This window comes from Pelobates fuscus, chromosome 8 (genome assembly GCF_036172605.1).
Source record: "Pelobates fuscus isolate aPelFus1 chromosome 8, aPelFus1.pri, whole genome shotgun sequence".
Taxonomy (NCBI): domain Eukaryota; kingdom Metazoa; phylum Chordata; class Amphibia; order Anura; family Pelobatidae; genus Pelobates; species Pelobates fuscus.
Window position 1 is genome coordinate 40,638,855 of NC_086324.1, and position 16,488 is coordinate 40,655,342.

At 44.0% G+C, this 16,488-nt stretch overlaps 1 protein-coding gene across 1 annotated transcript in view; it reads left to right on the forward strand.

Annotated features, from left to right (window-relative positions):
* DCAF17 (DDB1 and CUL4 associated factor 17) overlaps nt 1-1,533 on the forward strand; it is a 57,530-nt gene extending 55,997 nt beyond the window's left edge. The window contains exon 15 of the mRNA XM_063429728.1: nt 1,325-1,533. Coding sequence (XP_063285798.1) covers nt 1,325-1,438 — 114 coding nt within the window. The 3' untranslated portion in view covers nt 1,439-1,533. The remainder of the gene's footprint in view (nt 1-1,324) is intronic.
* The last annotated feature ends 14,955 nt before the right edge of the window (nt 1,534-16,488 follow it).

Sequence of the window (16,488 nt, forward strand, 5' to 3'; positions counted from 1 at the left end):
AAATCCAGTTAATTCCAAAGGGGGAAAAAAACAACAAAAAGTTTCTAGTGACTCTATGACATTCCACCAAAACTGTATGACAATCCAAACACAATCTGGCCTCTCGTATCTGTCAAAAGGAAGCTCCATCAGGACTTGACCCATTCTTATTTTAAGTTTGGATAATGCATTACAAACCTGTATTGAAAAACAAAACAATAATATGTCAATACAAAATATATTCAAGTCTGAAGTATACGCCTGCATGTGTTAGAAATCCCCAGGACTAAGAGCAGACCAAATGGTGGATCAACCACTCGGGATGCCCTCATAAAGTTTTATGGCAGTGATGAGCTTATCCCACGAATGCATTTTTCGCACATCAGACTTTTTTCTCTGAGCTGTGCTTCAGCTGTCCACTTTTTGTTCTAGAACTAGTACTGAATATAGTGCTTAACATAGCTATCACATGGATTGAGCACTATTGTGAAATCTTTGTAGATGTATTGCTTGCCTAGTAATACTCATGGCACTGTTCCCTTTGACTTCAGTGGAAACATGGCTCTGAAATTCGCGTAGTCCTACTTGGTAAGGACTTAATCTTAGGTTTAGAAGCACCTTTCAGTGTGCTTACCATTTATTTAGATCACCTAGAAAAGGAACACTCAGACACACAAATAGTAAATAACGTTTCACAAACTAAAACTTCCACAAGTTTTTGTTACAAAGTTCCGTGCCAGACAACTACAGTAATTCCTGTGCAGATTTATCCATTTTTGCCTCGTTTTTAAATGGTCTTTATTTGTTGGTTGGACATGTACTTATTGCCTCTTGGATTAAAACCTACAACATAAGAAGAACTGTTTATATAATGTTTACCAGCAGACAGTCTTTGTTCCCCCCCCCCCCCCCCCCCCCCGACTTGATAATTCTCAAACAGGGGACCTCTAGATTTGTAAGCAGGAAGGCACACTGGGACCAACTTTTTTTTTTTAGGAGATTTGTTCACTAAACACTGAATTACAGTAAATTGAAAACCAAACAGCAACATTTAGGTTGTAATAACCAATCTGTGGTTACAGCGGAGTTGGAGCATGTTCACAAATCAACACTTTTTACCAAAGTGTGCAGTTTAGTGGAGGCGAACTTGAGGTTTATAATACAAATTATTTCATTACAAATCGTTTGTTGTAAATTATAATTCTGATGTTTTACGAGGACACCAGTTACCAGTTGATATTTGTAAGACAGCGTGGGGATATTATGTATCTTACATTGAGAACTTTCAATACAACAGTAATATGTACTGAATGTGAAGGTAATGTGATGTATATTTGTTTTTCAGACTTACAGTCACGCCATATTTTTTGACAGAGACACACTGATACACATTGAAGAGAGACCCAACCGCAATTTTTACTGTTACGTTTATAAAATGCAGTGTGAGTCCGCAGAGTAAATAAAGAGTATTCAATCACCGCAGTTAAGACACATGTTCCACCAATTCATTTTCTCCATTTTTGTATTTTATTTTGTAAAATAAAGATTGATTGTAGAAAAAAGTCAAGCACTATATTTCTTCTTTAACATATTTCTATTTATATCTGAAATTAACCACTGTAAATGTGAGTAGAAAAAATAAATGCAAGATCATTCAACATTTTTGAAAATGCTGGGTTCACAAATGTTTGCTTTACTGCAGTTGCACATATTCCTCTGCTGGGAGAAAAGGCAAAGAGACACTACCAACAATAAAGATATATATATTTCATTCAGGGATGGCTCTACTGTAAGACGTGTCAGGGATCCACCTGAATTGCCAGCTATGAGGGGGCACGCTGCCACAGCACAGGCTGATTAAATGATCTCCGAGACTGATCCTGCACTCATTCAGTGGTGAAAGAGAGGCCCGAGGCTGTCCCCTGAGGTGGTCACACATCATTATCAGCACTCCCTCATTACCGGAAAGTGTGTTTACAATGACTGCCCACCATCACCAGGGAGCAGCATCACAGCCCTACCATACCCAAAAAGTTAAGATCCCCGACCCGCCTTATTGTCAGGATCTTACCTGGTGTGGAATCTGACGTGCAGAGTTATACGCTCACCCTTGCAAATAAACACAGACCAAGGTGACCAGGTAAGAAGCCACCTGGGCTGTGAGTCTGTGCATGGGGGCTGTGCAGGAATAGTACTCCAAGTCGCAGTACAGGCAGGGACATGCAGAAGAGTAGTCGAGGAAAGCCGAAGTCAAGGGGAGCCAGAGGTCAGAGTAAACGAAGAAATAAGCCAAGGTCAGAAGACGGAGTCAGTCTGGAGAACACAGGATCTGGATACACAATAACGAACCAAACAGGAGAACTAGAGTCTGTCACGTTACATGATATTGTTTTATTATAATGTACTGTTTCTTTAATGTTCATCTTAAGTTTGTCTCTTGGGCCACTCCATAGTTTTCATGATGCTTCAGATACTCCCCCCCCCCCCCCCCCCTCTCCTGTTCTAGTGTATTCTATGCTGTACATTTATATGTGACTTGTGATATCTCTCCTACCTGTATGGAAGAATCGTTCTTTTACCGGTTGTAACTGCACATTCTACAGATCATACGACAAATAAACATTGCCAGATCTTATTACATGTGAGTTGTGACTGAGTAAACTATCTGGGAAGGTGATTTGGTATGGATAATCTCATCAGGGCAATGAGCGCCATGTGCTCCTGAAAAACACATTCATAGCCTTTGCAGCTGTTCCAGAATAGAACTGACACTACTCTCAGGGATAGGCAGTGTCTTATACTTGGCTAATTAGGCATCTGCTTCAGGTGGACTAAGATTGACAGAAGCAGCCACAGGTAATGTCCAGCCCCCTAGTACTGCAGACAAGGCAGGATAGGAGATCAGGCAGAAATATGAACTGAAGTGTGGCTCAGAGTTGGGGGGTGGGGGCAGGCACTAAAAATGCTTGTTTATTGTAATATATGGGCACTGCAAACAGAGGTGCTACCTAATGCATTGATACATGCACTCATCACACCTATTTACAACACACATATAGTTATATCAATCATATATCTGCTTACACAGACACAACACCTAGCTATTTAGCACCTGGGGTAGCGAACAATCAATTGTTATGTGCGGAAAAGATTATTTGCAATAGTTTAATAACACTTCTTTTTATGGGGAAAGCTGAGTAAAAAAATGGGTGAAAAAATAGATTAACATATTCAACCATGTCAAAATAAATAAACACCTTAATTTTGATAAGTTTCAGTTCTGCATGGTCCTTCCTGCTCATTGATAGCTGTATAGAGAAGCTCTCTTCAGAGAAACTAAACAAGTAAAAAAAAATGGAAATATTTGAAGTTTGTCATGTTTCAGCTGGTTTTACACATGCTTAGTCTCTTTTAAGGAGGGATTTCAGTGGCCTCCCATTGAGTTGCCATTTGGATAGCAGAGCCAGCTGCCCATAAGTGGAGACATGCTATTGGATTGACTATTCACGGGTTAACATTGGCTGAAAGCACCAGGGAGTGGGGTTACAGTGACCACTGCAAAAAGCAGAGAGAGGCCAGCTTGAAAGGAGCAGAAATAAAGTATAGCAGCAACAGCTCCTGGTCCTTGTCAAATGTAAGTGTAGAATAGTGTCCGTGTTCTCTCCTCCAACAGCCTGTTTGCCTAAAGGCTGATTTAGCCAGGAAATTTACAGAAATATGTAATATATATATAAAGCCATGGAAGGGAATAAAAATAGTAGATATTTGTGCCTGTCACTGATAGTTTTAATAACGCATACAGCACATTACATAGTGTAGACACAGCTGCCTGGTACCCACCATCTTCTTTGAAGTCCTCGGTAACTGTAGCTGAGAACCAGGAGACACAATGTGGCTAGATTAAAAGTTGTGAAGCTCCACACTGCAGGACTAGGGCTGTGACTCTGACTGATTTCTATTTGTAGTAATTGTTACTTCTGTTAACCATGTCACCTACTCCTTCCTTGGCTCCATGTTACCACTTGCAACGTTTCCTTTTAACTGACTTAACATTCTGATATCTAATTGTTGTGTCAATCTGTTTGTAAATGTGTGTCATCACCGTCTTTTGTTGACATACATTGAGACAATGGAGAACATATGGTGTGCATCAAGTTACAGTACATTGCAGCTCTGTGTGTTTCTGGTACAGATGGTACAGAGACGTGCAGAACAAATATCAATATGGACTTTTCCCCCCTGTAAATCAAAATATATATTATTATTTTTTGGTAAGATATACATTAACCCACTCATTTCATGTCATCCATCTTTCAACGAATCAATATACTAACTGTATGGAAAAGGCACTTACAATAGTTATCTGAAAAAAACCCTTCCAGCTTTTTCACACTCGTGAACTTCAACTCCTTAGTGATACACGAAAAAAGAAACTAGGGAAATGTGTCATACACTGGAACCCTGGCATCTACAGAAGACAAACATCTTGAGTAGAAGTCCACAAATGCTTTGATTATTGGTGTATAGTATCACACTATATTGTAAATTTTCTCATACATTTTTAAGAGGTGTTTCTTAAAGTGACAGAGCGAATAAGAACCAATGCTGATTCTCATGTCCCCATTGAAAGCACTTTCAGTGGTGGACATGGGTCATTATGGGCACTCTGACTGATCTGTGGATTCACAGCCCCATATACAGCAAACTGCAATGCACCGTGTGTTATGACACCTTTCTATCATGCCCAGCATTAAAAGAACACTATAGGGTCAGGAACACAAACATGTTTTCCTGACCCTATAGTGTTTAAACCACCATTTAGGTGACTTGCTCCACCTTAACCCACTTAGAAAATGTTAAAACTAACTTTATTTCCAGCGCAGCGCGGTTCCGCCGACTCTGGCCCCGCCCAATCCGCCTCCTCGGTGACATATTCAGAATATCCGATTTTTAGCCAATCCAATGCTTTCCCATAGGGACAGCATTTCCAATAGTAACAGGACAGCAGAGTTGGTAGGTGTTCACTTTTTACCTCTCAGGGGCACTATGGCTACCTTCTGTACCTAGCTCAGAAGGGGGTGACCTCTCTTCAAATTGCACTGTCATGGAGTAGGCAGAGCCACCTCCAGCGTGGTCCAATCCAATTCTCCTCATAGAAAGAGGAGCCTTTGGGAACTGATGCACATGCGCTTCGAGCGCTGTGTGCGTTCAAACTTTTCCATAAGCATTGAATCAAGTTTTACTCAGTCTGTGCTGGGGAAGTGCCTCTAGTGACTGTCAGTGTGAAAGCTTGTAGGGGAGGAGTTAACCCTGAAATATAAACATTGCATTTTCACAATAACTGCAATATTTCACATTGCAGGGTTAAGGGACAGGGAGACTGCACAAAGACCATTGCATTGAGATGAAGTGTTCAGGATGACTATAGTGTTCCTTTAAGGTATTCCTTATAACTACTACTTTCTATAAATAAGTATTTTATTACTTAACCCTCCAGTCTCCATCCTCCTATTTCAACTCATGCTGTCTTCAAATTCTGCTCATTTCAGTAAAAAGGATTACTCCTTCTACTTCTTCCAGAGTGATATCCCATTGTACAGCGCTACGGAATCTGATGGCGCTATATAAATAATAAAATAATAATAATAATAATATGAGCATTGAGGATAACTGTGAAATTATAATTTGTGTATGCTTCCTGCACTTTGCAGTTTCTTTTCAATAATAAGGCGAATATATATATTTTTTAGGATTTACTGCATGGTTCGTCAACCTGGTCCCTACCGCCCACTAGTGGGCGTTTCAGGATTCCAGGTGGGCGGTAGGGATTTCCAGGTTGATCGGGCGGGCGGGTGCGAGCCGGCGGTACCCGTGCGACTGGGTACCGCCGTGACCATTTGCGGCTCCGGCCCGCCCGGTAAACCGCCAGGGCCGCCTTCCAAAGTGTCCATCGGGTGGCCCATGCTGTCAGGGCCACCCGATGGATGCGGATTGTAAGGGGGCCCGGTCAGCGCTGGGCGCTTTAACAGCGCGACCGGGCCCCCTGTGATGACATCACAGAGCTGGGAGGAAGAGATTCCCCGGTCACTCCTCCCAGCTAAAACTGAGAGCCGCGCGGGAGGAACACCAGGGAGTCAGAGTGGGAACTCTGACTCCCATCCACCTGAGCCACCACTGGACCCCAGGGAAAGTCACCCTCCTGCACCTTAAAGGTAGGAAACAGGAGGGTGACTTAAATATAATGTGTGTGTGTGTGTCTTTGTAGGTATGTCTTGTGTGTGTCTGTCTGTATGTGTCTTTGTATGTATGTCTTGTGTGTGTATGTGTCTGTCTGTGTATATGTGTGTGTGTGTGTGTCTGTATGTGTCTTTGTATGTATGTCTTGTGTGTGTGTATGTGTCTGTCTGTGTATATATGTGTGTGTGTGTGTGTCTCTGTATGTATGTGTGTCTTGTCTTTGTATGTATGTCTTGTGTGTGTGTGTCTGTATGTGTCTTTGTATGTATGTCTTGTGTGTGTGTATGTGTCTGTCTGTGTATATATTTGTGTGTGTGTCTGTATGTATGTGTGTCTTGTCTTTGTATGTATGTGTCATTGTATGTGTGTCTTGTGTCTGCATGTGTGTGTGTCTATGTATGTCTGCATGTGTGTGTGCATGTCTGTGTGTCTGTTTGTATGTATGTGTCTTGTGTGTATGTGTGCCTGTCTGTGTCTTTGTGTGTGTATGTATGTGTGTCTTGTGTGTCTGTATATGTGCCTGTCTGTGTCTGTATGTATGTCTTGTGTGTGTCGTATGTGTGTCTGTATGTGTCTTGTGTGTGTGTATGTGTCTGTCTGTATGTATGTGTGTCTTGTCTTTGTATGTATGTGTCATTGTTTGTGTGTCTGCATGTGTGTGTGTGTCTATGTATGTCTTATGTGTGTGTGCATGTCTGTTTGTATGTGTGCCTGTTAGTTTGTATGTATATGCTGCGAGACTAAATATTTGATATCTGGTTCGATTTTCGTAAGGAACAAACGAAGGTCTCTTTCAGTGATATTCAGACGACTTCTCTGTTTGCGCATAATATGATTTCTCATTTGTGCGTCAGCTCATCTCCTCTCCCTCCTCAATTCCCCTCCCCACCTTTTTTTCCCCTTTTTTCTATTTTTTAACCATCCTTATAGCAATGCCCAGTAGGAAGGCTGAGCTAGGTAGCCCACTTACTATAGTCCACTATAACATACAGACACAGACACACACACACACAAGACACACACACACAAGACACACACACACACAAGACACACACACACACAAGACACACACACACACACAAGACACACACACAAGACACACACACAAGACACACACACAGGACACACACACACAAGACACACACACAGGACACACACACACAGGACACACACACACAGGACACACATACAAAGACATAGACAGGCACACATACGTGTGTGTGTGTATGTGTGCCTGTCTGTGTCTTTGTATGTGTGCCTGTCTGTGTCTTTGTGTGTGTGTCCTGTGTGTGTGTCTGTATGTTATAGTGGACTATAGTAAGTGGGCTACCTAGCTCAGCCTTCCTACTGGGCATTGCTATAAGGACGGTTAAAAAATAGAAAAAAAGGGGAATAAAAGGTGGGGAGGGGAATTGAGGAGGGAGAGGAGATGAGCTGACGCACAAATGAGAAATCATATTATGCGCAAACAGAGAAGTCGTCTGAATATCACTGAAAGAGACCTTTGTTTGTTCCTTACGAAAATCGAACCAGATATCAAATATTTAGTCTCGCAGCATCAACCTCAAGGATCTCATTAATCACTAGTAAAGGTAATTTCAATTTACTTTATTGTTTTCTCATTAAACGTTATAAAGTTAAAAACCTTATAAACCTGCATTAAGTAGAAATAAAAAGATAAATGTACGTACATTTATTTTTTTAAAAAACACCCCCCTTTCTTAAAAATATTCTGCATTTGCGCGAAAACTGGTGGGCGGTAAGGAAATTTTTTCAACCAAAAAGATGCATTAGTGGGCGGTAGGTAGAAAAAGGTTGACTACCACTGATTTACTGTATTCTTAAAACGTTTTAAATTCCTAGAAGACAGCAGATGATGGTATCAAGATGTTTGATTCAATATTTAAATAGAAAAGCTCTATATTAAATGTCTTACCCTTTAATTGTATTAAATATTCCATAGAGGGTGCTCTTTAGATCTTATTTTGTCTGTCCAATACTTGTCATATATCCAACTGTATAAAGGTACAGACAGTGGCGTACACATGACCCATGGGGCCCCGGTGCGAAAATTGATCCGTGGGCCCCCCCCAACCCCCCGCGCTTACTCTGGCGGACCGGGGCCGCAACACATTGCGGCGGGCACCTGGTCGCAGGGGTTGCAGGGGTTGCAGGGCTGCGAACCCTGCGACCGCGGTATGTACGCCAGTGCATACAGATGCACACACTTAAAGGACCACTACAGACACCCAGATCACATCAGCTCAATGAAGTGGTCTGGGTGTCAGGTCCCTCTGGTTTTAACCCTGCAGCTGAAAACATAGCAGTTTCAGAGAAACTGCTATGTTTCACTGAGGGTTAATCCAGCCTCTAGTGGCTGTCTCACTGACAGCCGCTAGAGGCGCTTCCGCGATTCTAAGACACTGAACGTCCATAGAAAAGCATTGAGTAATGCTTTCCTATGGGCGGTTTGAATGCGTGCGCGGCTCTTGCCGCGCATGCGCATTCGGAGCTGAGAGGCGGAGGGTTCCCCTGCGCCAAGGGAGTCCGGCGCTGGAGAAAGGTAAGTGCTGAAGACACACACACACTCTCACGAACAGACGCATACACACTAGCTAACAGACACACACATTTACTGACAGAGACACACTCAGCGACAGACATACATACACACTCACTTACAAAACATACACTCTCACTGACAAACACACACTCACTAACAGACATCAAACAGACTCACTAACACACACACAAACATACTCAGTAACAGACACACACAGTAACACAATCACTGACACTCACTAGCAGACACACACTCACTCACTGACACTAGCAGACACACACACTCTAACACACACACAAACACACACAGTAACAGACACACACAGTAACACACTCACTGACACTCACTAGCAGACACAAACACTAACACACACACACACACTAACACACACACACACTCACACTAACGTTTTTTTGTATTTAATCCCCCCAGCCTCCTTACCTTTTGGAGTGCTGAGGGGATTCCCTGGGGTCCAGTGGTGCTGCTGGGCTCCTGGGGGTCCGGTCACCCGGCGGGCAGTCAGGCTGGCGGGCGCGCGAGGGAGCACTCTCCCCTGAGTGCTTCCTCTTCAGCTCCCTCGCGCGCCGCGTACTGATACCGGCGCCGGAAGATGACGTCATCTTCCGGCGCCGGCATCCCTATGCGGTGCGCGAGGGAGCTGAAGAGGAAGCACTCAGGGGAGAGTGCTCCCTCGCGCGCCCGCAGGATCGGCCAGCCGGGTGGCAGCAGGGCCAGCCTCGGGGGGCCCGGAGGTGGCCGGCTCTAGGGCCCCCCAGGAGAAGAGGCTGGCCCAGTGGCTACATACCGGGTCGCAGGGGCGGCCGGGCCCCCTGGTGGGCCGGGCCCGGTCGCAGCCGCGACCCCTGCGACCCTGGTATGTACGCCACTGGGTACAGAGCTGCGCTACGGAAGATGTTGGCGTTATATGGATGCCAATAATAATAGAGAGAACTTAAACAAAACCACTCAATCTGAGAATTACTGCAATCAACCTTTCAAAGGTTTTTAACTCTTGCCATTTGTGATTGGTTACTAGCCATTTCACTTTTTCCGTTTCATAACATCTCTCCTGACATCTGTTTCCTGTTATCAAGCCATCCCTGGACCAGGTTGTCTTCATTATGCCAAGAAACACAATCTGTTTTGCTTTATCAAAAAGGAGAGAGTTTAGAAACAAAAAAAGGTAATAAATATAAGTTAAAAAATTATGCATATATTTATTTATTTATTTTACCAATTATGACATGCCTGTATGTTACAACGTTAGATCTGCTATCTCACAGGAACGCATTCATAAAATTAACAAATTGTAGCATTGATTTTTTTTTAAGCTTTCCAGATAATTCAACATTGTTAGAAAAACTTTCAAAATGATTTATCTACAGAAATCACCATTAAAGTTTACAGCAATGTTTTTTTTCTAACAGTATTGAATCATTTAGAAAGCTTATTAGATCCAGGCATGTGTTGCCTGATGTACCTTTCTTTTTTATCGAATTTTCTTTAAAAGACGTCTATGCAGAGTGTTTCCACATCTGTAGATTTAAAAATGTCTTTACAGAATCGTTTAGATATGGACATAAATTCTAAATTTTGAGAACTGCTATAGGCTTGCATGATGTATGCAATTTCAGGAGGGGAATCAGTTATAAAGGGAGATTTTTGTTTATGTATACACACATTACACTATGTAAATATAGATTGCTATATAAACACGTGTTTTAAACGACTTATTGTACTGTGCACCACCTTACAGTCTCAGCTGTTTAAAAAAGAAAAAAAAGACAAGGGACTGGGCAGCTCTTACATTGCTAAAAACACACAATTGGGTTAGCGCTTAATAACAGAAAATAGTAAACAACAGGGCAGCAACCCTAAGAAGGAGATCCCTCTCAATCCTTCAAAATAACACACAGGAAAACAAAAGAGAGAGAAGGGCTGCGCCACATAAAATTAAACAGGCAGTACTAAATAGTCTTGTCCCAACAATATAAATTGTCACATATAAAGATGTTTCTTATCAGGAGGTGGATGCAGTTGTTAAGCTGTAGTTGTTCTGGTAACTACAATGTCCCTTTATGTTTGTGCGTGCAAAGGGGTAGGGACTGCAGAGGGTGCCGGGAGGAAGGGGCTGTAGAGGGTACAGGGGGGAGGGCAGGGCCGGATTAACATAGGGGCTGATGGAGCTGCAGCTCCAGGCCCAGGCCCATGGAATAGGCCCATTGAAAAAAAAAAAATTAAAAAAATTTTTTTTTTTTTACATTTTTTTTTTTTTTTTTTTACACACACACTGCTCTTAGGTTTGCCACCTGACTGGTATTTTACTGGCACAGCTGGTATTTGAGACTGCCTGGCCGTGCCGGTATTGCAGTAATACTGGCAATACAAATGCAGGTATGCAGGCCCCTCGGGGGACCATGAAATGCGGGCACCCGGTGTGGTATTATATGTCTATATATTAGGACTTCTGTCCCTAATTTTTTTAATTTACTTTGCCTTAGTGACAAATCTCACTTTAGTAAATAGTGATGTGATTGTTTGATTTCTCCTATTCTCTTTATGCTATCTCCATGCGGACTTCAAAGTGCAAAAGACAGAGCTCACAATAATAAAGAGTTGTAGATATCTACATTTTATTTTGCACTGTTCCAAAATCCATATTAGTTAAAAATAGGTGAAAAGTAAATACATTACAAATCAGGCAAAGATCCAGTCCCAGTTTAAAACATGTATATTAAGATGATAGATTGTGGGGTTAGTTCACTAAACTTATAATTTTAGCAAACCTAAATCCAAATGCAACGCATAGTTTCAATCTGGAAATTCTAATAATTTCAATGTATTGAGTAAACTTAGTCGATAACGTAAATAACCACAGAGGTCTTAAAGCAGCAAATGTCAGTTAATTTTATTTAATATCCCAGGATTAAACATCATGCTACTGGATCTATACACCCTCCAGGTGGATTTTAAGACTAACCATGTTTACTTTCAGGACCTTGCTCTGCAGATCATAGACATATATATTCTATATATGTCTATGCTGCAGATCACACTGTGACCGATCCAAGATGGCGGCCCCACAGCTCATCAGCGCTAATAGGAAGTAGCAGTCAATGCGGCGTCTAGTATTTTATGTCTATGCATATCCCTGCCTCTCTGTACTACTCACTGATCCGTGGGGACCAGCAACACAGCACAGAGTCCAGAAAGCAGCTCTACAGCTCAGATAAGTGAGGGATGGGGGGGAAAGGCAGCAGGGACACATGGGGACACTGAGACACTAGGGGACACATGTGGACACTGAGACACATGTGGACACTGAGACACTAGGGAACATATGGGGACACTGAGACACTAGGAGACACATGGGGACACAGACACTAGGACACATGGGGACACAGACACTGGGAGACCTGGGAACACTGAGACACTTGGGGACACTGAGACACTTGGGGACACTGAGACACATGGGGATGCTGAGACACATGGGGACGCTGTTTCTCCCAGTGTCCCCCATCCCGTGTCTCAGTGTCCCCAAGTCTCCCAGTGTCTGTGTCCCATGTCTCTGTGTGCCTAGTGTCACCATGTCTAAGTCCACAACTGTCCCCATGTCTCCCAGTGTCCCCAAGTGTCTGTCTCCCAGCCAGTGTCCCCTAGTCTCCCAGTGTCCCCTAGTCTCCCAGTGTCCCATAGTCTCCCAGTGTCTGTGTTCCCATGTCTCTGTGTCCCTAGTGTCTTAGTGTCCCCAAATGTTTCAATGTCCCCATGTCTCCCAGTGTCTGTGTCCCTAGTGTCTGTGTCCCCATTTCTCCCAGTTTCCCTAAATGTCTGTGTCCCCATGTCTCCCAGTGTCCCCGGGTCTCTCAGTGTCCCCGGGTCTCTCAGTGTCCCCAGGTCTCTCAGTGTCCCCAGGTCTCAGTGTCCCCATGTCTCTCAGTGTCCTAGTGACATGGGGACCCACTGATAAACTGGGAGAAATTGGGACACTGAGACACTGGGAGACTAGGGGACTGGGCGACATGGGGACACTGACACTGTGATACATAGGGACACTGAGACACTGGGTGACTTGCGAGACTGAGACACTGGGAGCAATCCATCTATACAGCAGAATCAAACTGTGAGTAGTTTGTTGGTGATTTTACAGAATTTTCTCTGATGTCACTCCTTGTGATTATACAAAGGATTAAGGCTGGTATTTTGTTCCAAGAAAGGTGGCAACCTTAACTACTCTTCACATACTCTTGCTTAAAGTAGCACTATAGGGTCAGGGACGCAATCATGTATTTCTGACCCTATTATGTTAAAACCACCACCCTGCCCCCTTCTTGCCTCCCTAAGTATAGTAAAATATAACTTGTATTCAAGTCTGCAGCTGCTAACTCTGCCTCTGAACTGACTGTCTGCTGACATCATCAGAAGTGGTGGTCTGAGCAAATTACAATACTTTCCCATAGGATTGTCTGAGACTGTCAACTAGGCAGATCAGGGGCAGAGCCAGCACAAGTCATAGCCCTGGCCAATCAGCATCTCCACATAAAGATACATTTAATCAATGCATCTCTATGAGGAAAGTTCAGTGTCTGCATGCCGAGGGTGGAGACACTGAATGGCAGTGCTGCACACTAGGCAGTACTGCCCCAGGAAGCACCTCTAGCAGCCATCTAAGGAGTGGCCAGTGGAGTTATTTTCTCTGAAAAGACAGTGTTTACTGCAAAAGGCCTGAATGGAATGATTCTACTAACCAGAACAAATACAATAAGCTGTAGTTGTTCTGGTGACTATAGTGTCCCTTTAAGTTTGGAAGCTTAAGAGGGATGTGTGGGAACAAAACTTGTGTGGACTGGCTGACAATAAAATTAGTTTAGGTAATGCAGACGTTGGTCTCTCTAACACTGTGGCATGTCCCCACTCACTACATACACCTTTTATCTGTCTCAGACTATTTACCAGGAACTTCTGCCTGCTAGTAAGAAGGTAAGGAGACAAGTGGACCAGCGAGTGCTAGGGGACAGTCCTTAGAAAGCATTGAGTGAGTGCATCATTAGACGCATTTATGTTAAGCTCAGGGTGCTGCCTGCATAGTATGCCCTTAGTTGGACAGCCTGCATGATTGGCGGGCAGCCTGACATGCATTCATGTCAGGCTGTCCTTCAAATTCTTTGGACAGACATGCCCCCTTTTTGGGCATGTTCTCGCCTTTTGGCAGGTCTGGTCACGTGATTCGCACCAGTGGCCACCCTTTTACCCTGTCCATTGACTGCCTGCTTCACTGGACACTGCTGTTAAGGGTTATGGATTTAATTGAAAGATGAAAGATATAAATTAGAGAGAGATTAGCATAGAGTATGTGTTTTCTTATAGCTGCATCCTATGAGTTTCCCTCCAGCACCATCTCCATCAGATACATGACGCTTGGGAGGTATGATTGTTTTAATGTTTTTGGTCAATAAGATTCCGTAATTAGGCCCATCATAATTGTCAGCACCAGGCCCACTGTGCTCTTAATCCGGCCCTGGGGAGGGACTGATGATGTCACTTCCTGCAGAACAAGCTTCACGGAGCTGCCATGAGCAGTGTTACACTGAGACAGGCACACTGAGGGGCAGCCTAGTTGGGCCTTTGGTAAGGTCCCTTAGCTGTCCCTCAGTGTGCCCAGCATCGGCAGAAGATTTGTAGCAGCAGGAGCCCACGGAAGGCTGTGCGGGCCCCTTACTGAGTGCGGGCAGACTGGGGAAATTGTTTAACTCGCCAGCTCAGCTATTACTGCAATGTTCCACGGGCGGGCCCCCGAGAGCCTCAGGCCCTCGGTCCATGACCGATTTGCCCGGGTGCTCAGTCCGCCCCTGGTAGGCAGGCTATTCCATAGGAAGGGAGCCACCCGTGAAAAGTCCTGCAGGCGTGAGTTGGCCGTACGAGTGCGAGCAGCAGACAGGAGAAGGTCATGGGCAGAGCAGAGAGACCGAGAAGGGGCATACATATGGATCTGTGATGAGATATAAGAGGGGCTAGAATTGTTCAGTGCTTTATAGGTATGTGTTAGTACTTTGAAATGACTCCTATAGGATACAGGAAGTCAATGTAAGGACTGACAAAAGTGGGGTAAAGGGGTAAAGTGTGAGAAGACCGACTAGAGAGGAAAATCAGTCTAGCTGCAGCATTCATTACAGACTGTAGTGGGGCAATAGGGTTTTTGGGAAGACCAATTAGGAGAGGGTTACAATAATCCATGCAGGAAATTACTAGAGCATGGACAAGCTCCTTAGTAGCATCTTGCATAAGAACGGGGTGGATGTTTTTAAGTTTGAATCTACAGAATTTGGTAACATACTGGATGTGAGGCTCAAAGGTGAGGCGAGAAGTACGTATGATGCCAAGACAGTGCACTTGCAAGGATGGACTGAGGCTGTGGATACCACTAACTTGAAGGGAGAGCAAAAGATGAGGATCAATATAAGGAGGAGGAAAGACAAGGAGCTCAGTTTTAGAGAGATTGAGTTTCAGAAAGCGGGAGGACATCCAGTTAGAGATGGAAGAAAGGCAAGCAGTGGCACGTTGCAGGAAGGCAGGGGAGAGGTCCAGGGAGGAGAGATATATCTGGGTGTCATCAGCGTACAGGTGGTAGTGGAAACCAAATGAGGTAATAAGTTTGCCAAGGGAGGCAGTATGAAGAGAAAATAGAATGGGACCAGGGACAGAGCCTTGGGGATCTCCAACTGAAACAGGACGAAGGGAGGAGGTATCATTAGAAAAGGAGACACTGAATGAGCGTTGGGAGAGATAAGAGAAACACCATGAGAGTACAGAGTCATAGAGACCAAGTGATTGAAGTGTTTGAAGATGGAGAGCATGATCAAGAAGAAATAGTATGGAGTAGTGGCCTTTGGATTTAGCTGCAATTAGGTTGTTTGCTAAAAACAGTCTCAGTAGAGTGGAGGGTGCGGAAGTCAGATTGAAGAGGGTCAAGGAGAGAGTTGGAATTGAGGAAGTAAGACATACGGGTAACGACAAGTCTTTCCAGAAGCTGTAAGGAAAAGGGAGCAGGGATATGGGATGGTAGTTAGAGGAGGATGACGGTTTGAGAGATGGGTTTTTTTCAGGATAAGTACTACAGTTGCATGTTTAAGGTCAGCAGGAACAATGCCAGAAGAGAGAGAGCAGTTGAAGATGTGTGTTAAGGAAGGCACAAGACAAGGGGGATAGATCTGGTAAGGTGAGATGGGACAGGATCAAGTGAGCAAGTGGTGGGGCGAGAGGAAAAGAGAAGTGCGACTTTTGTTCATTAGCCGGGGAGAAAGTCTGAAGGGTAGAAAAGGCATGATCTACGTGTGGTTGAGAAAGAGAAAGGCATGGTGGGGAGAATTCTTTCCTTAGCTGTTCAATCTTGTCGCGAAGGTAGAAGGAGCAGATGAGAGTAGAAACACTACACCACCACCTTTACCTTTACATTTAGAGTGTCTTGGGTTGTGGGTACGTTGAAGACCCCCAAAAGATAAAGATGCAGGGGTAGCAGTGTCGGAGGGGGAGAGCCATGTTTCTGTTAAGGCTAGTAAATCTAGGGAATGAGAGATGAAGTGGTTGTGGACAGCAGTGGATTTTGTAATATTGCAAACAGAGTGTGCGTTCCAGAGAGCAGTGTGGAAGGAGGATTTAGAGGAAGAGGAACATGAGATGGGTATGAGATTGGTGTGGTTCCTTGAGTTAGT